The 21,692-nt window shown below is 51.0% G+C and overlaps 1 protein-coding gene across 2 annotated transcripts in view; it reads right to left on the bottom strand.

The window, feature by feature from the left end:
- Positions 1-1,595: 1,595 nt before the first annotated feature.
- XPO6 (exportin 6) overlaps positions 1,596-21,692 on the bottom strand; it is a 64,337-nt gene continuing 44,240 nt past the window's right edge. For both annotated transcript variants that reach the window (XM_059484223.1, XM_059484224.1), the window contains exons 13-24: positions 20,189-20,348; positions 18,188-18,280; positions 16,786-16,930; positions 16,081-16,227; positions 13,349-13,538; positions 12,554-12,709; positions 11,310-11,424; positions 10,658-10,829; positions 8,956-9,117; positions 6,365-6,463; positions 4,275-4,505; positions 1,596-2,258 (exon numbers count right to left, since the gene is read on the bottom strand). In XM_059484223.1, coding sequence (XP_059340206.1) covers positions 2,157-2,258; positions 4,275-4,505; positions 6,365-6,463; positions 8,956-9,117; positions 10,658-10,829; positions 11,310-11,424; positions 12,554-12,709; positions 13,349-13,538; positions 16,081-16,227; positions 16,786-16,930; positions 18,188-18,280; positions 20,189-20,348 — 1,772 coding nt within the window. In that variant the 3' untranslated portion in view covers positions 1,596-2,156. The remainder of the gene's footprint in view (positions 2,259-4,274; positions 4,506-6,364; positions 6,464-8,955; positions 9,118-10,657; positions 10,830-11,309; positions 11,425-12,553; positions 12,710-13,348; positions 13,539-16,080; positions 16,228-16,785; positions 16,931-18,187; positions 18,281-20,188; positions 20,349-21,692) is intronic.

Below are 21,692 nucleotides of genomic sequence, written 5' to 3'. Positions count from 1 at the left end.
GGCAAAGGGGAAAGAGGTTTTAGGACAAGGGGTGGCAGATTGGAGGCTGGGCTTCGGTCCCCTGGCAGCTGCTGGCACTGACCAAGGGAAAATCTACTTTCACCCTGTGTGAAGCCAAGAGAAGCAGCATGAGCCTGGAGAGGTGTGCTGGGATGGAATCCCTGCAGCCCCAAAGGGAAGTGGTGGAGGAGGAGGCTGCCAGCTCTCCATGCCCCCCCGTGCCCCCCAGGGCAGGGCAGAGCTGCTGGGAGTGCCCAGGAGGAGCTCAGGAGCAGGGCCAGGGCTGGACCCTGCACTGGGGGCTGCTGCAGTGTCACCAGCAGGAACAACGAGGACTCCAAGTGGAGACAGGGGCACTGCTCCAGGAGTGGCTGGCAGGGAGTCAGGATGGCACAGACCATCACCCTCTTCCTCCCTCTGGAGGCAGCTCAGCCCTCACTTGGCAAGGCCTGGAGCAGGTGAGGCCCATCCTGGGCACCTGGACTCTGCTCCAGGGCAGGGAGCACAGAGATCCAGCTGGTGCCAGCTCAGAGCCTGGATGCAGGGATGGCACAGATCATCCAAGGAGCATCCACCATCCCCCATGACAAACAGGCACAGAGAAGGGGCTTGTCCACAAAACTGAATCACAGGAACCATGGAGGAAGTGCTGCCACACTGCAGCTCACCCCTGGCACCTGCCAGCTCACCCCTGGCACCTCCCAGCTGTGCAGGTGCAGCCACAGCACAGCCACATCTCCAAACTCTCCCAGGAGAACATCCCAGGAGTGTTCCCTTCCCAGAGCCTGGGGCTGCTCCTGCTACTGCAGCTGCCCACCTAAACACAGGGAATTAAGAATTATTCCACAGAATCATGGAATGGTTTGGGTTGGAAGGGACCTCAAAGATCATCACACCCCCTGTCATGGGCAGGAACACTTTCCACCATCCCAGGCTGCTCCAAGCCCTGCCCAGCCTGGTCTTGGGCACTGCCAGGGATCCAGGGGCAGCCACAGCTGCTCTGGGCACCCTGCCAGGGAGCAATTCTTTCCCAATATCCCATCCATCCCTGCCCTCATTCAGCCTAAGGCCATTTCCTCATGTCCTGTCACTCCATGCCTCTCTAATTTAATCTATTAAATATAAAAATTAGGACTAATATAATACTGCTTCCTGACCAGAGAAAAGAAATTATTCTCAGGGAAAAGAAACCATTCCCAGCTGCATGATCAGAGATCCACAAGCCTCACACAATCTGCTCCTGCCTGACTGGAGCCTGGGATTGTACCAAATGCCACCACTGTGTCACTGGGCAGAGGGTGAAGTTCAGCTCCAGGCTCCCTGGGAATGGGGGATTTCTTCCTTTTCTTCCTGCAGGCACTTCATGATCGATTCACACACTTGTGCTGGAGGGAATGAATGGATCACCACAACACAGGAGGAGAACAATGAGGAGACAGCAGAAGAGGCCACCACTGATCTGCACCTTCCAGGAACTGCTGGACTTGTTGGGATTTTTGCTGGCTGCTCCTCATTCCCGATCCTGGGAAAAGCTGTGGATCACTGCCTGTTCATTTATATTAAATGACCTACAGGGAAACGAACCCAGCCCCAAGTTATTTAAAACAACAAAGTAAGCACTTTATTCCCATTAAGCATGTTGTTTTAGTATCACAATGGAATGATGAGAAAACGTTTACGTTTAAAAAAAAAACCCAAAAAAAGTCTCTAAATCCCCGCCAACATCGGGGATTTTAAATTTCAAGGCAATTTAAAAACAAAGGGAGTGACAGAAGTGCCAAACCAGTCCCAACGTCAGGAGACTCCTCCTCTGAGAGCTGGGCGGGGCAGGAAGGTGGAATGACACGAAGGTACGAATGTCTGAAGTGGTCTTTGGCGCTTCTGCCTCGCGTTTCATACGGACATGATCTCTCCAGACACCTCCAGATGCAACAAAGTGCTACGGGAGCAGAGGGAACGCCCCGGGAGGGAGAGGGATTTCCCGGCAGCCGGGATGCCCCGGGGTGGGCATTAAGACACATCCTGCGGCTCCAGCTGCGGCCTCGGGCTGGGCAGGAGAACTCAAAGGAAGCGGTGGAGCGGTGAAGGCAGCGCCGGCCCGGGGCAGAGCGGGGCCGGGGCCGGGCCCGGGGCCGGCACTCACTCCGGGGCAGTCACTATAACTTCACAGTGCCCGGGGGCAGGCTGTCGTTGCACAGTCTGTAATAGCGCAGGTCGTTCACCAGCCTGTGCACGTTCTGTGTGAACGAGGGCAGGTCCTGCAAGGGAGACAACAAAAACTGCTGGGAACGGACTCACAGCAGAGGGGTACCGAGAGGGGCAGGCAGCCAGTGGGTGTTCACACCTGAGCAGATCCACCCTGACTCAGTCTGAGCCCAGGGAACTCCAGGCTCTGGGGCAGAGATGGTTTCAGAGCTGACTGCAGGGATCCAGCTCTGCTCCCATCTCAGCTTGTGCAGCGAGGCCCCAGAGGAATGGGCGTGGAATCCTGGAATGGTCTGGGTTGGGAAGGGACCTGAAATCCCATCCAGTGCCACCCCTGCCATGGCAGGGACACCTTCCACCATCCCAGCTGCTCCAAGCCCTGCCCAGCCTGGCCTTGGGCACTGCCAGGGATCCAGGGGCAGCCACAGCTGCTCTGGGCACCCTGTGCCAGGGCCTGCCCACCCTCACAGGGAACAATTCCCAATTCCCAATATCCCATCCATCCCTGCCCTCTGGCAGTGGAAACCATTCCCTGTGTCCTGTCCCTCCATCCCTTGTCCCCAGTCCCTCTGCAGCTCTCCTGGAGCCCCTTTAGGCCCTGGCAGGGGCTCTGAGGTGTCCCTGGATCCATTTCTCCCCCAGCTCTCCCAGCCTCTCCATGGCCAGATTCAGCACTAATTCCTTGCTGCCCACCTGCCAAGGTTCCTGGGTGTCACACACTCCCTAACAAGGGCTCATATTCCTGTTGAACAGTCACCTTCCAGAGCCAAGCAATTCCCCCAGGACTCCATTCCCACCCTCACCCTCAGTCTCAAATTCCCATCCCCTCCCTCAGGACAGGGAGCACTCAATGGACAACTCTCAGTAATGGAAGCCAGAACCTGCTGCTCTGCCATGATATTCCACACATTTCCTTCCCTGCTCTGCCATGGTATTCCACACATTCCCTCTCCACACATGAAGGGTTTGCAGGGATTGTGAGCCTGTGCAGGTACTCTCCTTGCTGTAACCCTCAAACATCTGGCCAGCAGCTGGAGCGAGATTTAGGCAAGGACCTAAGCGTCCCACCTGTGAATACATCAGCCTATTCCAGTGAAACCTTCCTCCAGGAATCACCTTCCCTGACTCCCACAGCACCCTGCAGCCTGAGGGGTGATGGCAGCTCTGTCACCTCCACTGGGACCCCTGGCTGAGGATTGCTGAGCATGGAAGTGCTGGGAACAAAAGGCACTGCCTGGAGACACTGCCAGTGCCTTCTGGCTGCCAGCAACCAGGACCCTGCAAGTCCTTAGAGCCACAAATGCCACCTCTGAGCTGATACCCAGACCCTGGGGAAGGACTTCTTGTTCCAGGTTGCAAGGCAAGATGTTTTCCATTACCATCTGTATGGCAGATTATCTTTGTCCAGTGGGCAGTTTGACTTATCTCTGAGTGACCACAATCACTCTTCCCTTGGGAGGGGACACCTGCTGATAACAGCTATTGAATGTCACTGCATGGCTGATAAGAACTACAGCATCCCATTGGGAGATGTGAGCCCAGAGGGAGGAGCCAAGCATTGCTACCCACATATAATCTGGAGATTCTGGAGCACCAGCACGGCTTCTCCACTGGATTCCCCAGAGGAACAGCAGCTGCCTCTCCCACTGGATCTTCAGAGGAAGAATCCATCCTTCTCTACAGATCCCCCTTGCTCCAACAGAACCACCCCTGACACTGCAGGAGGGCTGCAGCCACATTTCCAATGGGACTCCTGTCACAGGGTGTCAGGTTGGGTTCTGACTCTGTCAGTGTTGTTCTAGTGTTCTGCATTGTTTATTTTATCTTTTTATTTTCTTCCCTATTAAAGAACTGTTATTTCCTGCTCCCATCATTTTTGTTGCCTGAGAGCCCCTTAATTTAAAATTTATAGCAATTTGAAATGGGGGAGTTAATTTTCTCCATTTCAGAGGAGGCTCCTGCCGTCCTTAGCAGACTCCTGTCTTTCCAAACCAAGACACTTCTCTTTCCCTGGAAAATGGCCTCCAATGCATCCTGGCAACAGCACAATGCTGCAGGCCCCTCCTCACCCTGTCCATTTTGAAGTTCCTCCCCAGCACGTTCTTCTGGTTGGAGTCCACGCCGTCACAGCTGGCCAGGAACTCGGGCAGGAAGGCGGAGTAGAAGCCATCAAAGTCCACCGAGGCCATGTTGTAGGTGGCGATGCCGATCTCCTCCTGCAGCAGGTCGTGGCTCTTGTGCACCAGCACCTGCAGCAGCACGTTCACAAACTGGAACAGCATCGTGGTCCTGAAGATCTTCTGCACAGGGAGAGGGGCACAGGGTCAGGGGACTTCACTCCTGCCACAGGAGGGACAAATCCAGCAAGGACAGAGCGGCCACGGCCCCAGAGGCAGCTGTACACTCTGGTGAGCACTGAGACGATTGTCTAAGCCAAGCCAGATCAAAAATGGCCTAAATTAGATCAAGTAGTGTCAGATTGAGAGTTAATGTTGAATTTGGCCAAACTTACCTCATGGTTTGGGGCTTCAGGGAGAGCTCAGAGCCCCTGCCAGGGCCTAAAGGGGCTCCAGGAGAGCTGGAGAGGGACTGGGGACAAGGGATGGAGGGACAGGACACAGGGAATGGCTCCCACTGCCAGAGGGCAGGGATGGATGGGATATTGGGAATGGGGAATTGTTCCCTGGCAAGGTGGGCAGGCCCTGGCACAGGGTGCCCAGAGCAGCTGTGGCTGCCCCTGGATCCCTGGCAGTGCCCAAGGCCAGGCTGGGCAGGGCTGGGAGCAGCCTGGGACAGTGGGAGGTGTCCCTGCCCATAGCAGGGGGTTAAATATAAATCATCTTTACAGTCCCACCCAGCGCAAACCATTCCACAATTCCATGCTCTGACCCAAGTTTTAAGCATTGGCAAAGCCACTAGCATCAAGTCCCACTGCAATTCCAGCCAGGATTTCCCTGCACTCTTGGGAGCCATGGAATGTGGCCAAGGGCCTGAAATCTGCCCCAGGCACCTGTGAACACAAAGGGCTGCCCTTCAGGTGTGACCACAGATGGGAAACTGCAAGCTCTGCTTTCCCAGGCTGACCAGATTCCCTGGATTCCAGATTTAATCCCCCATGGCAGCAGCTAAGGGGAGGTTACAGGACCTGGGTCCATGGAGATGGAGACTCCCAGTGGCAGTGAGCTGGGAACAGCAGACACCTGCAGCTGCCCAGCTGGGAATGCTGCAGGCACTCCCTGTGCCACTGAGGGTCCCAACTGCTGCTTCCCCAGACACAGCTCACTGTCACTGCTCCCCCAGACACAGATCACTGGCACTGGGTGCTTCTTGGGGAAGATGAAACAGGAAAGCCTTATGAATATGATTGTCTGGCAAAAGTTTTGAGAACACAGAAACTATAAGCAAGATTGAAATGAAAGCAAGCTTTGAGATACCTCAGTTACTGAACAACTGGAAAACAATGGTATGGCCAGCTGAAGGTGATCCCCTTTTGATGGAACAACACCCTCTGCTTGCAGGCAGGCCCAAGGGTCAGAGCAGACCCTACAGCTTGGCAGAAGGGGCCCAAAGAGGAGTTTTTAGGGTTTAAAATGTAACACAGTATGGTAATGTAATGATTCTTATAGGCTGTATGGAAATGCTATAGGATTTGTATATTGTACTAGATTGGTTAGTGAGAATTAGAATATTCAACACAGAAGATTTATTGTATTGTAATGGGAACTTCGCTCTCTTTACCCCTTTTACTCTCTTCCCCTCTTATCCTCTCTCCCCCTCTCTTCTCTCAGCCTGCTCTGAGCTGTGTTTGGCAGCTCCCAGCAGGGCCCTGCCCCCAGGCCCTTTGCAATAAACCCCAAGTTCCTGACCTGGCTGCAGGGATCTCTGTCCTGACCATCCCACCCCCCGATGCTCCTACAGGTGCTCTCTGCTCTCCCTCACTGCCAGAGCAGGGAACACATCCAGCTTTTGTCTGACTGGAGCTGGGATCCCTCCCATCCCCAGCTCCCAGTATCAGGGGTGGTAACTCCATTCCAACCACACAAAGGTTATGGTACTGAACCCCCAAATCCTGACCTGGACTTCCAAGTAGTTTAAAAGCAGTCCCAGGACAGCTCCCACCTCTTCCATGCCCAGAGAGCAGAGGCCAGGCAGGACCCACCTTGTGGTACAGCTTCTGCTTGGTGTTCAGTGTCTCCAGGTAGAAGAGGTTTTGTTTGAACAGGTGAATGTCAGGCTGCAGGAAGGACTGGCCAAACGCCTGGAACAAAGCACAGAGGGAGGAAGGGCATGGAGAGCACCACAAACATCAGAGCTGCCAGCAAAAACAACAGCATTTTCACCCTGAGCCCAGGAGGAACCCCTGGCAGCCTCAGTGCAGCAAGATCACAAGAGACAGGCAGTTCAGATCAGCTGTGCTGCCAGCAGCTCCAGGTCTATGACATTTTGGTGGCAACATGGGCATATCCCTGCAGAGCTGGCTCCACTGGGAGCAGGCAGGCCAAGCTGGCACTGGAGAGGGCCAGGGATGCTGAGCCTTCCAGGCTGCTCAGGAAGGGCAGGGCTGCTCTTCAGGGATGTCACCTGAGGGACCACAGCACAGGGAACAGACCAGGACACAGCCCAGGGGGGGATCTCAGTCTCAGCCAGGAGCCCAAGCAGTGTCACTGCCCTGATTTAGGATTTGGAGATGATTTAGGATTTAGGCCCTGGCAGCCTGTGCAGGGAAGAGCCCAGAACAAAACCTACTGGAGTCTGAGCTGAGGGCTGCACAGTGTGTGATCAAACATCTTTTCCACCCTGAACAGCTCCAAAGCACTGGACAGGGGATGAAGGTGGGTGAGGTCAGCTCTGTACAGAGAAAGGCAGCAGGATTTTAACAGCTCCTCTTCAAGACATTGTGAGCAGAAGAGTTTATTCTCCCACATGACCCATTTATTGTCAAATGGACAAAAATGACCCAGATCCCATCAAGACTGAGCCAGTTCTGGCCTCAGATCTCAGGTGGAAATCAGCAACCAAACTATTAATATCCCCCACACAAAGCCCTGGCTGTGGGAACACTTACAGAGCATGAAATGGGAGTTTTGTATCAGAGCACCAAGAGCCAAGGATCACAACAAGCAATGCAGTGTTGTCACCCTCAGTCTGAACAGAGATTATTATATAAATATCTTCCAGAATGAGGCATTCAAGAGAGTTTGGAAGGGTTACACAGCTACAGGTGAAAGAGATGCTTGGACAGCCCTGCACAGGAGCCAGCCTGGGCTGCAGTGACACCAAAAGGTGGCAGGAGAAGGGAAAGGCCAGACAGAAACATGGCCCAGGTTATGTCAGTGCAAGAGCTCCCTCTCCCCATGTGCACCACAGGGGACTCAGTTTCTCCAGGCACTCCACCAGGGGGAAACTCTTAAAGTTCTCCCACCTGCTGTCTAAAGTGATCTAGGAATTGCAAGGGAACTCATCTGGCCAGCTCTGACTGAACACATGGAACACAGCCTGTTATTCTTAAAAATTCTAATATCCAAACCTGAGAAGGTTGGAGCTGGCTCTGTGCACACACTCTCTCAAGGGGCTCCAGGAGAGCTGGAGAGGGACTGGGGACAAGGGATGGAGGGACAGGACACAGGGAATGGCTCCCACTGCCAGAGGGCAGGGATGGATGGGATATTGGGAATGAGGAATTGTTCCCTGTGAGGGTGGGCAGGCCCTGGCACAGGGTGCCCAGAGCAGCTGTGGCTGCCCCTGGATCCCTGGCAGTGCCCAAGGCCAGGCTGGGCAGGGCTGGGAGCAGCCTGGGACAGTGGGAGGTGTCCCTGCCATGGCAGGGGTGGAATGGGATGAGCTTTCAGGTTTCTTCAACCCAAACCAGTCCATGATTCTCTATTCCCCAGGGTAAAGCCTGTCAGGTGTTACCCCCTGACCCCCATCAAGGCTTGTTGTACAGCACTCACTAAGTCCATGGAAAACAAAAGATACTCAGGAAAACTTCCCAGCACTGGCAGCTCTCCCCAGGGCCAATCACAACACTCAGAATTAAATGGGTCAGTGGCAATAATATATTTTTATTGCAGGATGAGGCTTGCAAAAAAATTAACATTCCTTCCTCATGCCTGCATGGCTCTGTGCCTTGTGAGCTCAGCAGCTGGGTCACTCCTCAGCAACTTTCATTTTCAGCAGTCTGAGGAGGCAAAACCTCCCTCAGGCTCATCTAAACCCATCACCCACATGTGCCCAGGTGGGCCCCTCACAAGAACAGACACTGAGGGGCTGAAGTGTGTCCAGGGAAGGGAACAGAGCTGGGGAGGGGCTGGAGCACCAGGAGGGGCTGAGGGAGCTGGGAAGGGGCTCAGCCTGGAGAAAAGGAGGCTCAGGGGGGACCCTGTGGCTCTGCACAGCTCCTGACAGGAGGGGACAGCTGGGGGAGTCCCAGGGAACAGGGACAGGAGGAGAGGGAATGGCCTCAAGTGCCAGGGGAGGTTTAGGTTGGATATTGGGAAATTCCTTCATGGAAAGGGCTGTCAGGCACTGGCACAGCTGCCCAGAACAGTGGTGGGGTCACCATCCCTGCAGGGATTTAAATGCCATGTGGATGTGGCACTTGGGGACATGTTTAGTGGTGGCCTTGGCAGCGCTGGGGGAATGAGTGGACTCAATCTCAGAGGGCTTTTCCATCCTTAATGATTCTGTGATTCCCTGTTTAGTGCTGCCCTGCAGGACAGGCTCTGGGCAGTGCTGGGAAAGGTGAGTTACCTGCATGATGGCACTGAACTGGGCTTCATTCTCCATCTGCTCCTCTGCCACTCCCCTCTGCACGCTGGCCAGCACGCTGGATTTGAAGAAGTACCTCCAGTTGTGGTGCAGCACCCGGAAGAGCAGCTCAAACAGCTCTGCCTTCACATCAGGGGATGAGCGCTGCCAGGAGAGGGGACAGAGCTCAGGGCAGGCTCCTCTCTGGGATCCCACCCTCCCCTGGGCCCCACCCACACATCACAGCACTTCTAAGGGAGCAGCAGCCCCAGCAGCTGTAGGATCATGCTGAAAACACATCCCTGACTCTGAGCTCTACCTCCCGCTTTGACCTCCTCCCTAATTTTAGCTTCTCTTGAAATCCCTGACAAAATCCTCCACCCACTCTGTTTCCAATCCCACTGGCTGCTCCCCCCCAGGGCGTTTTCCCTCCACACTTGCAGCTCGTGGAAATTCAAAGCTTCACTGCTGCCACTGATACCTTGGGGTTTAAGTTTTTCTGTTTTGTTTCTCTGTGCAGCTTTTAGCTTTATATTAAGTGTTACTGGGATCTTTTCAAAGGGTGGTGAAGACAACACAATCCTGTTCTAGCTGGAGACTCAAGGACAATCTCTTAAAACTTGAGGCCCAAAGTTTAAATAACATGAAAAGAGGAGGGTAGGCAAGCAAGCAAGGATGAAACTTCATAATTTGAAGCCATTAACTGGACAGTTGGCTCCTGTATGCAAATGGACTAAAACTTATAAAAATGTGAGATCTTGTGACCAAGCTCTTTTGTTTCCATCTTGGAGCCCCTCAGGCAGAGCCATGACTGTGGAGGATGGGTCCAATGAGAGATGGAGACTCCCAGTGCCACTGAGGGTCCCAACTGCTGCTCCCCCAGACACACCTGACTGTCACTGCTCCCCCACACACCCCTCACTGTCACTGGGTGCTCTCTGCTCTCCCTCCCTGTCAGAGCAGGGAACACATCCAGCCTTTGTCTGACTGGAGCTGGGATCCCTCCCATTCCCATTTCCCAGTATCAGGGGTGGTAACTCCATTCCAACCACACAAAGGCTGTGGCACAAACCCCCAAATCCTGACCTGGATTTCCAGGTAGTTTAAAAGCAGTCCCAGGACAGCTCCCACCTCTTCCCATGCCCACACAGGACCTGAGCTCTGCTACTGCCAGGGTGTGGCCTTGGAAGACACCTCAATAAAAATCCACTTCATTCCTCTTAATTCCATCTAGCCTCTGTTCTAGCTCCATTAGGCATCACCACTCCCCTGTAGCCATGATCTTTTATGAAAAATCCTTTCCTTAGGATTTTTCCTCCTGAGAAGCTGAAAGGCCTCAGAAACAAAATGTAAACAATGGTTATCTGCTGCTGTGGAATGCAACAGGTGCCTCTGTGATTGGTCTCGTGTGGTTGTTTCTCATTAATGGCCAACCACAGTCAGCTGGCTTGGACTGTCTGTCTGAGACACAAGCCTTTGTTATCATTCTTTCCTATTCTATTCTTAGCTAGCCTTCTGATGAAATCCTTTCTTTTATTAGTTTAGTATAGTTTTAATATAATATATATCACAAAATAATAAATCTAGCCTTCTGAAACATGGAGTCAACATTCTTATCTCTCTTGTCTCTTCCCTCATCCTGGGACCCCTGTGAACACCATCACACCCCCCCAGCAATGCCTCCCCTGCCCTGGGAGCTGAATACCTCTGCAATGATGGGATAGACCTGCTCCATGCACAGGGAGATCACACTGGGCAGGAAGGGTTTGAACACCTGGCCTGGCTCCTGCACCACCACCTGCAGGATCTTCAGGAACTTCTCCACCACGCGGCAGCCCGTGCTGCCCTCGTGCAGGATGCTCTCTGCCAGCTGCTCCCTGGGACACAAACAGCCATTAGGAACATCCCCAGGGATCCAAAGGCTCACCTGCTTCACAGGAAAATTGGTGATGCCTCTAAAAGGCTCCTTTAATACTGGCCAAGTACATGGAGGCACAGAAGGGAGGGAGGTTTGACTGAGGGTTGACAGACCCCCCCTCCCCAGGAAAAGATGAGTGAGGGGACACCCTGAGACCTTGGGCAGGAGCTAAGAGGGGATGTGAGAGTCCAGTTCAGCACCCCACACAGCCAGGAAGTCTGTGGGAGAGTTGGGATTGCACAATGGCAGCTGTGACTGATGGACATGCACTGGGTCTCTCCACACTTGGAAGTGTTTTCCTCAGATTCGGCTCTGGGATGTGACAAAAGTCACAAAGGCTGCAAACAGCCCACTTTAGGGACAGGGACCAGCTGGCTGAGCAGCTCCTCAGATAAACCTTCCTGAGGGTAAGAAAGAAGTGACCAGGGCTGGGCAGTACCTGGTGAACATGTTCAGGAAGGTCTGTATGATCTGCTCAGTGAAAGGCACTCCCATCTGCACCCTCAGGCCTTGGAACAGGGTGAGGAAAAAGCTCAGCATCTCATCTGTCACATCTAAGAGAGGAGAAAAGCAATAAGAACATGTTAAGGAAACATCCAAGTGCATCAAAAAGTCTTTTATGTTTAAGTCTGAAGTTTGCTTCTCCTATTCAGGGAACCCCATTTACTCTTGGGAATTTACCAATAGGGTTGTCTGAGAAACTGAAACCATCAGCTGGTTCCTACAGGGCTTCAGCAGTGTTTATCCCTTTTCAAAACCTACCAGGGATGACCAGCACAGGCAGCACCCAACCCCTCAGAACAACCAAAATCCTGCCAGCAAGGCCTCAGTGTGCTCTGAGTGCTGGGACAAAGCCCAGGGGCAGCTCCAGGGCCATCTCCAGCTCTCACTGCTCATTCAGGGTTAACAGGAAACACAAGGAAATCCAAAACATCCACAGAGCTCGGGGTGGAGGAGACAGAATCCAGCTTGTTTTTTTGGCAGGAACTGAGAAGACCCTTGTATCCTCAGAAGTGAGCATGTGGTGCTGCAGTGAGCTGATCAGCACCCAGCTGATCCTTCACCCATCCCAATAAACACTGGATGACCAAGCTGGAGCTGCTCAACTCCTCCCTCATCACACAGCCTTTGATAAGGCAATAAATAGCAATTGATGAGGCTGTTCTGAAGACAACAGCTCCCTGGAGTCACAGCACCTTTGCTGCTGCCTTGGATCCTCTGCATTTCACTGCTTTTGTCTCCCCTCAACCCCCACCACTGAAAAAATCCCACCCAGCTCCAAGGGGAACAGGAGGAAGCATCTGATGTGACACACAATGCAAGCTGCTGGCCAGCAGCCTGCCAAGTGACAGTCCTGGCTCCATCTCAGTGAAAGAAACCCCCAAATCCCACATCATTTGACCCAATCTGATGACAACTATTCCTCTTAATGGTAAATACAGCCAGAGTGGGTATTTTAAAGCTCTTTTTTTTTTGTGCTCAGGACCAGCTCCTCTTTGAAACTGTGACAACCCTGCCTGGATCCTGGCTGGCAGGGATGTCCCTCCAGCCCAGCTCTCCCAGCACACCCAGGCACAGCAACTCCACACACTCCACAGCCACACCACAGCTCTGCTGCTGCTCTGGGCGTCACCAGGAGCTCAGAAAGCTACTCACAGCATGACCCCTGGCCTGAGGTTATACCTGACTGATGAATGAAAGCTGGGAAGAGGGCTAGTGAGACCTGCACGGATTCTTGCAGCGACTGATAACAGATCTGCCGGGACTTGGTGGATTCTCCAGAGACACTTTCCACAATGTCTTCCAGAACGCTCAGTGTCTGGTGGATGATCACTTTGGCTGCAAAACAAGAGGAGTGATGCTTCTTGCATGTGCCAAAACTGCTCATAGATAAGAGGAAGAGAAATTAAGCTCACACACAGAGCAATTAAAACAAATGATGTGCGACACTGCAGATTTCAGAATGATTTCTAAAGTGATCCTCAATAAAAAAACCCCAAATCATGGCAAACCAGGCCCAAAGCAGCAGTTACATATATATATATATATATCCAGCAGTTTCCCTGCACCCTTGTCCTCCTATTTAAATAAACCCTCTCCAGTACTTCCCAAGGAAGAAATTCTTATTTTCCCCTTCACTTTTTACAACCACGATCTTTGTTAACGCTGCTTCCAGCCAGTTTTCCAATACTACACAAGAGGCTGTTCAGTATTCCCAATGCAATCCTTACTATTTAAACTTTTATCCCAACCATGATCCCAGGAAGACAGCACTCTAATGGAAGAATTTACAGGTGACCTGAGATGAGAGTGCCCTGTAGAGAGCAGAAAAGCCTCTAAAAACAGAAATAAAACCCAACCTGCTCCTTCGCAACCCTCCCCGTATGCGAAACAATTTCTCAGCCAAAATAACCACTGTGAAATCAGCTTAATGACACTCCCCAGTGCAGCAGGAGTGAGCAGGGCTCTGGTACTTACTGTCCTCCAGCTGCACCTTCCTCTGGGGCAGGCTGGCCGTGGCCTTGAGCTGCCGGTAGTCGCGGGTGAGGGCGGACACGAGGCTGGCGTGGTTGGTGGAGCGCACGGCCCACTGCTGCTCACTCTCGGGCAGGTTGGGCCAGGGCAGCAGCAGCACGTTGGACAGAGCCCTGCACACCAGCACCTGGGCCTGGGAGGGACAGCAAGCACAGCCACTGAATGCCTGGGGTGGGAGGAGTGGTGCTCCAGATTGCAAGGCAAGATGTATTCTGTTACCATCTGTATGGCAGATTATCTTTTGTCAAGTGGGCAGTTTGCCTTATCTCTCGCTCTGAGTGACCACAATCACTCCTCCCTTGGGAGGGGACATTGCTGATAACAGCTACTGAATGTCCCTGCATGGCTGATAAGAACTACAGCATCCCATTGGGAGATGTGAGCCCAGAGGGAGGAGCCAAGCATTGCTACCCAGATAAAATCCAGGGGGAGGAGCCAAGCATTGCTACCCAGATATAACCCAGAGGTTTTGAGACACCAGCACGGCTTCTCCACTGGATTCCCCAGAGGAACAGCAGCTGCCTCTTCTTCCACTGGATCTTCAGAGGAAGACTACATCCTTCTCTACAGATCCCCCTTGCTCCAACAGAACCACCCCTGACACTGCAGGAGGACTGCAGCCACATTTCCAATGGGACTGCTGCCAACACCCTGACTCACAGGGTGTCAGGTTGTGAACTCTGTCAGTGTTGTTTTAATTTACTACATTGTTCATATTTTTATTTTCTTCCCTATTAAAGAACTGTTAGTTCCTGCTCCCATATTTTTGCCTGAGAGCCCCTTAATTTAAAATTTGTTGCAATTCAGAGGGGTGGGGAGGGTTTACATTCTCCATTTCAGGGGAGGCTCCTGCCTTCCTTAGCAGACACCTGTCTTTCCAAACCAAGGCAAGTGGTGGAATGGCTTGGGTGGGAAGGGAGGGCAAAGCTCATGGTGTTCCACACCTGCTTTGTGCAGCTCTGGTGTGTGGGGTGAGCTCTGCAGAGCTGCTTGGACACTGAGGATGGATTGCAGCTCCCAAAACACCCACACAGGTGAGTATCAACCCTGAGCTCCTGTACCCACAATGAGAGGTGGGAGCAGAAACCACCTACAAGAGCCCAGACAGCACCAAGGTTGGACTAACAGCAAAACCATTGAATAATGGAATGGTTTGGGTTGAAGGGACCTTAAAGGCCACAAACTTCCAACCCCCTGTCCCAGGCAGGGACACCTGCCACCAGACCAGGCTGCTCCAAGTCCAGCCTGTCCTTGAACACTTCTAGAGATGGGGCAGCCACAACTTCTCTGGGCAACATAATCAAAGAGACAAAGTTTTAACTTTTTTCCCAAGTTAATTTTTGCTAGAGCACAAGCCTGGAGTAAGGTGATATTTTATGGCTCTCCAAGACAACAGCAGTGCTCACTATTCAACAGCAGAACTCGAGCCTAAATGAAAACAACCAGCCCTGCAAAGACAGAGAGAAGCAAAGCTCCAGGATTTAAGGCCTGGAAGCAGCTCCCAGCTCTGTCAGTCCTTCCCTGCAGCAGTAAATCTCTGCTGCTTATAAAAACAAAGATGATTTTACTTTCATTATTCCTTGTCTGGTTTACATGCTGAGCTTCTGCACTTGTGCAGCACTTGGTGCTTCCCTGCCAGCACAACACAACCATATCCCAGCACTGTGGCTTTTCAGTGTCATAAATACAATACATTTATATTATTTACATTGCTTCTGCAATATAAATACTCCAGTTTCACAAAAAACTCTTGGTGTAGGTCAGAATCAACGTGCCTGGACTGTGAAGATGATGCAGAACTGGGAATGGTGTCAACAAATGAGAAAAGAATCAGATCTAAGAGGTGCAATTGTATTTTTTCCTTGTACTGTTTCCCCAAATAGATAATTAATTATATACAATATCACTGTAATTTGTGAATATCCACAATATAGAGAAGACTGCTGATTTTTGAGGTTATCCCTGTCCTGGATTGTCAAGCAAATTGTTATCTATTTACCATCTGTAAGGCTGTTGTCTTCTGTTAAGTGGGAAGTTTTCCTTATCTCTTCCACAACTGGGGAGATATCAGCTGATAACAGCTATTGAACGTCAGTGCATGGCTGATAAGAACTACAGCATCCCACTGGGAGATGTGAGCCCAGAGGGAGGAGCCAAGCATTCCCAACTGGACATACTCTGGAGGTTCTGGAGCACCAGCACGGCTTCTCCACTGCATTCCCAGAGGAACAGCAGCTGCCTCTCCCACTGGATCTTCAGAGGAAGAATACACCTTTCTACAGGATCCCTGCTCCAACAGAACCACCCCAGACACTGCAGGAGGGCTGCAGCCACATTTCCAACGGGACTGCCACCAACACCCTGACCCACAGGGTGTCAGGTTGGGTTCTGACTCAGTGCTGTTTTAGTTTACTGCATTGTTTATTCTTTTATTTTCTTCCCTATTAAAGAACTGTTATTTCCTGCTCCCATAATTTTTGTTGCCTGAGAGCCCCTTAATTTAAAATTTAGAGCAATTTGGAGGAAGGGGGTTTACATTTTCCATTTCAGGGGAGGCTCCAGCCTTCCTTAGCACACACCTGTCTCCAAACCAAGACAATCCCTCAGCACCTGAGGCACATCTTCCCAAGGACAGAACCTTCATTTGCATGTGGGACAGCTGTGGGTGAACTGACCTTGTCGGGGAGGCGCTGGGCAGAGGTGTCAGTGATCCTGTTGAACACCTTCTGCACTGCTGGGATGCTGATCAGGAACACCGGGCGCACCGTGGTGGCCAGGGACACCAGCAGGTGGCACGCAGACAGCAGCAGCTTCTCTTGCACCTGAGACACACAGGGGTGGTCAGTCCCACCAGCAGACACAGCTAGGATCAGCTCACTGAGACCCCAGGACCTGGAGGGGTGCAGGCTCTGATTCCAGGGAACAGAGACAGGATGAGAGGAAATATGCCAGGGAAGCTTTAGATTGGATTTTGGGAAAAGTTCTTCATGGAAAGGGTCCTCAAGGCAGTGTGGAGTCCCCATCCCTGAAGGGATTTAACAGCTCTGTGGATGTGGCATTTTTAGTGGTGGCCTTAGCAGTACTGGAGAAATGGTTTAGACTTGATCTTAGAGAGCTTTTCCTAAACAATTCTATGATTTGTCAACCAGAGCATAGTTTAGTTCCCTTAATACTACGAGAGAGAGAATTTCCTGCTTTCAAGCCATAAAATCATTAGACTGAGTTTAAAAGCCTTTAAGTTGCTTATGCTTAGCCTGAGCCTATGTATTAGCCTGAGCTGCAGTGCTGTCAGGACACTTCCCATGGCTCTGGGACACAGCCCAGCTCCCAGCCCACCCCAGCTGAGCAGAGTGCAGCCCCCAGCCCCAGGGGGGCAGTACCTTGGAGCTGATGAGGGGGGTGATGGCCTCCAGTGCTGTGGACACCAGGGAGATGAACTGCTCGGGGTTCTGCCGGTGCACCTCGCTGTAGAACTGGGCCAGCCAGTGAGCGTAGGCCTGCAGGGCTGCCAGGGACTGGGCGTGCCTGGGGACATCAGGGGACACAGTGAGCAGTGCAACAGGACACACAGAGGTGTTTCAGGCAGCAGGGTTTGTAAAAAATCCTTACTCTGCTTTAGTTTTAGTTCTGGACTCACCAAGGCAAAGGTGGGAACTGATAAAGCCAAGTTATCATCAACTGGTACCTGACTGTAAGCACAGCTGATAATCACACTTCTGCAAGGTGAGGGTTCAGTCAGGGTAACCACAGCTGATAATCACACTCCTTTCAGGTGAGGGTTGAGTCAGGATGTCCCTCAATTTCAGAGAGGTGGCCCCCAAATGTGGGACAATGCTGCTTTCTCAGGCAAGCATTAAAAAATGGATCACAGGTTTCTTCAGGGACAGGGAGAAGGGTGAACCCTTGCTGACAGAAAACACCTCCCCAATTATTGTAAACCAGAAAAACCTTTACAACAAGATCACCTGCACCAATTTCAGTGCCATTAACTTGGGATTAGTAGGAGAAATCCCATTAGTTATACAGTGATATGGTGAAATCTAGAGGAGGTCTTCAAGGAGCTGCTGAAGGTGCAATTACAAACAAGAACAAGTGTTCAAACCTTAAATTCTGCTCACAGAGCTCCAGCTGGCAGGGAACAGGTTTGTGTGCACAGCCTCAGCAAGGGAGGGTCCCTACAAGTCTGTCACAGAGGGAGGTGACCTGTGACCAGCAGCACCAAGATTTCACATGAATGGCAGTGCCTGGATGGCAGCTGTTTGTCCCAGAAATGGCTTGCACAGCTGCAAGGGTTATGTTTGTTTTCGAAGAAAAAGATCTGAAACCCTCAGCTGGGAAAAAGCTCTTTTACCTGAGCCACAGATCTGACTTTGGTAGCAAAAAATCCATCAACTGGATTTAAAAATAAACTACACATTACACAGTGGATCCATTTCTTTAAAATATCACTGTTGTAGCACTTATTTCCTCATTAATTACCCTGCTTTTACAGACACCAGCACAGGGCACAATCCCAGTTTGCTCTCAGAGCTGATTTAAGGGGCACTTTTCCTTCTCAGCACAAACATGTTTTCCCTTAAACAACCTGGGTACTTCCATTAGAGCAAAGACTGGTCCAAAATGCTGGCAGCTGACTTCCCTCAGCTGAAAAAGGTGCTTTCCTGGGGAGCTGCCAAGGGCTGGGGAGGCTGTTTCCCAGAGGATCTGCCAAGGAGGGGTCTGAGCAGCAGCTCCAAGCCTTGCCCACCCTGTGAGTGCCCAGTTGGGTGCAGCCCCACTCACACATCGATGAGGTCAGGTTTCAGCACGGAGGGAACGGCGGTTTCGATGTTGTACAGTTTGATTTGGGATCCATACAATGTCACCTTCACCAACCTGCAGGTGCAAACACACATGGCAGCAAAGGGATTGTACAGATCTGCTCCAGCATCTGAGCTAGTGCAGCTCTTCCCCAGTCTGGGTGGATATTTAGCTAATACACAAATGAGATTTTGATCATTTAGCTTAAAATCATTCAGAGCCTACTGCGCTGTTTGGGGTAAAATGGGACAAGTGAGATGCTCCTGCACAGAAATGAAAACACAAAACCTGTATAAAAGCCTGAAATTCTCCCATTTGTAACTATGTGCTAATTAAGTATCTAGGAGAGGATAATAAAACATCTGCCCCTTCAGCTTTCACACGTCTTTTCATTTAAGAGAAGAATCATGGAAACGCTGAGGTTGGAAAAGGCCTTGAAGATCACAAAGTTCAACCTGGGGAGCCCCCTCAAACCAACTGCATCAAAAGGTGACAGGTCAGAAAAGCCAAACACACTCTGTGGTCACTGTCTATTGGATTAGAAAGTTACAAACTGTCTTGCAACAAAGAACTTGGGGCCATCTTGGACTATGGCCAACTGCTTGCTGCCTTATAAACCTCATTGTCACCGTGATATTTTATGAAAAATCCCTTCACCAGGATTTCTTCTCCTGGGAAGCTTCAGCTTCTCCTTGTTTTGTTGCTTTGGAATGTGATTTGGAGAATTGTTTACTCAGCATGTGAATTGTTAATTTAATGACCAATCACAGCCAGCTGTGTTGGACTTGCTGAGTCTGTCACAGGTTTTTATTATCATTCTTGTTTTAGCCTTCTGATGCATCCTTTCTTTAGTATGGTTTTAGTATATAATTCTCTTTTAATATAATACAATATCATATCATAAAATAATAATTGAGCCTTCTGAGAACATAGAGTCAAATTCTCATCTCTCACCTCATTCTGGGACCCACAACACATGTGTGTACATGTATTCAGACCTTACTGGGCAAAAGTATCCACATTGATAATGTGGATACACTGCAGTAGAAAGAAGTAAAGGTGATAGATCAGAAAAGCCAAATACACTCTGTGATGATGTTCCAGGTTGTAAGGCAAGATATGTTCTATTACCATCTGTATAGCAGTTGTCTTTTGCCAAGTGAACAGTTTTTCCTGATCTCTTCCACAATCACACCTTCCTCGGGAGGGGACATTGTTGATAACAGCTATTGAATGTCCCTGCATGGCTGATAAGAACTACAGCATCCCATTGGGAGATGTGAGCCCAGAGGGAGGAGCCAAGCATTGCTACCCAGATAAAATCCAGGGGGAGGAGCCAAGCATTGCTACCCAGATATAATCCAGAGGTTTTGAGACACCAGTATGGCTTCTCCACTGGATTCCCCAGAGGAACAGCAGCTGCCTCTTCTTCCACTGGATCTGCAGAGGAAGAATCCATCCTTCTCTACAGATCCCCCTTGCTCCAACAGAACCACCCCTGACACTGCAGGAGGACTGCAGCCACAATTCCAATTAGACTGCTACCAACACCCTGACCCACAGGGCGTCAGGTTGGGTTCTGACTCAGTTCTAGCATACTGCATTGTTTATTTTATCCTTTTATTTTCTTCCCTAGTAAAGAACTGTTATTTCCTGCTCCCATATTTTTTACCTGAGAGCCCTTTAATTTAAAATTTATAGCAATTCAGAGGGGTGGGGAGGGTTTACATTCTCCATTTCAGGGGAGGCTCCTGCCTTCCTTAGCAGACACCTGTCTTTCCAAACCACGACAGGTGACTGTCCATTGGATTAGACATTTATAAACTTCCTACAGTTTATCACAAAGAACTTGGGACCATCTTAGACTATGGCCAAGTGCTTGCTGCCTTATAAACCTCATAGCTTTGAGATGCTGTTCTCAAAGCAATAAACCCTTCTCAGCCTGCTCCTGGTGCCCTCCCTTGCAGGCACAGCTGCGCCCACCTCTCCACCACGGTGAGCGCGTCGTTGAACCTGGCGGCGAACACGTCCCCGGTGAAGTACTCGGCCAGGCGGCCCACGGCCTGCAGCAGCGAGCTCAGGTCCCTCAGCGAGCAGTGCAGCCTCCTGCAGTCGTTCTCTGCTGTGATGTTCAGCCTGTGACCTGCAGGGACACCACAGCCCATCAGCCACACAGCCACAAAGCTGAGTTTCTCTAAGGGCTGCCCCCAGAGCTGGAAATCGCTGCTCGCGCAAGGGGAGAGCGCCACGGCTCTGGGATTGATCCCTGCTGCTCCTGGGGATGGGAAACCTGGTGACAAAGTGACAGAAAGTGCCAAGTTTGTTCTAATTCTGTTGTGAAAGCAGCTCTGGGCAGCACTGGCCGAGGCACTGCAGAACTCTGGAAAGGAAGCTCAGTTCTTCTGACAACACCTCAAGGGCTGATAAATATGTAAATGACTATTTCAGCCTTTTACACCTTTATTTCCTTCTGTATGGAGTGAATTCCTCCATAAACAGGAGCCTTGCTGTTTTCTGCTACCATCATGAGCATTCCCTGCTCTGGAGAAGATGGTTTTCCAGGTGGAGAAGATACTTTTCCAGGTGGCAAGGTGGTTTTCCATATGGAAGAAGGTGGTTTTACACATGGAAGAAGGTGGTTTTCCACATGGAAGAAGGTGGTTTTCCACATGGGAGAAGGTGGTTTTCCACATGGAGAAGGTGGTTTTCCACACTCCTTCTGCTGGCTGCAGTTCCAGTGATCCAGCAGCAGATTTGGGCCAGAAAATTTGTGACTTCACTTCTGGTGTGAGGTGTGTTGTGCACTTCCATGTTTCTCAGGTACAAGAAACAATCTGCTAATGAGGTTTTCGAGCCCCACACAATCCTCCTGCTGCTGCTCAGGTGTGGACACCTGGGCTCAAACATTCCAGAGCTTCTACTAAAAAAGCAAGTATGTTCTCCAACACCACCTTTTGAAGAAAATCAGATTTTCTTTCCACTGACTGTATCTAATCTCAAAACAAGCTTTAAGCACCAACCTCTCCACGGTGTGCCATCAATACTAACACACAAGCCTGCGCCACGTGCTCTGGGATGAGCAGGGAAGTTGTTGTCCCTTCCAGACCCATTCTGGGATTCTGTGCCACCACCCAGGGCTCAATCCAGAGCTGCACCGAGCTGCTGCTGCTCCAGCCCCCAGGACAGCTTCTAACCCTAACCCTAAACCCCTACACACTGCTTATCCTAGGGCTGAAAGGATCCTAAAACTGGGAATATTTTTTACTAGAACTGGCTATACAAGTCACCATTTTGCCATGTCCAGCAGTATTGGAGATGTGACAGATTCCTTTCCTGGTCACACCAGGGAATTTCAGTATTACCTTAAACTACAGCCTGCCCTCAGGTAGATCTCACCACTGCTACTTCCCTTGTTTCTCAGGAAGGAGCTGTAGCATTTGGTGCTGCACACCTGCTCCTAACACCTCCGGTATCTTCACTTCAGATA

The sequence above is a fragment of the Ammospiza nelsoni genome, chromosome 17 (genome assembly GCF_027579445.1).
Source record: "Ammospiza nelsoni isolate bAmmNel1 chromosome 17, bAmmNel1.pri, whole genome shotgun sequence".
Lineage (NCBI taxonomy): Eukaryota > Metazoa > Chordata > Aves > Passeriformes > Passerellidae > Ammospiza > Ammospiza nelsoni.
The sequence above is the reverse complement of the archived record's forward strand: the minus strand, read 5'-3'. Positions and strand labels throughout refer to the sequence as shown.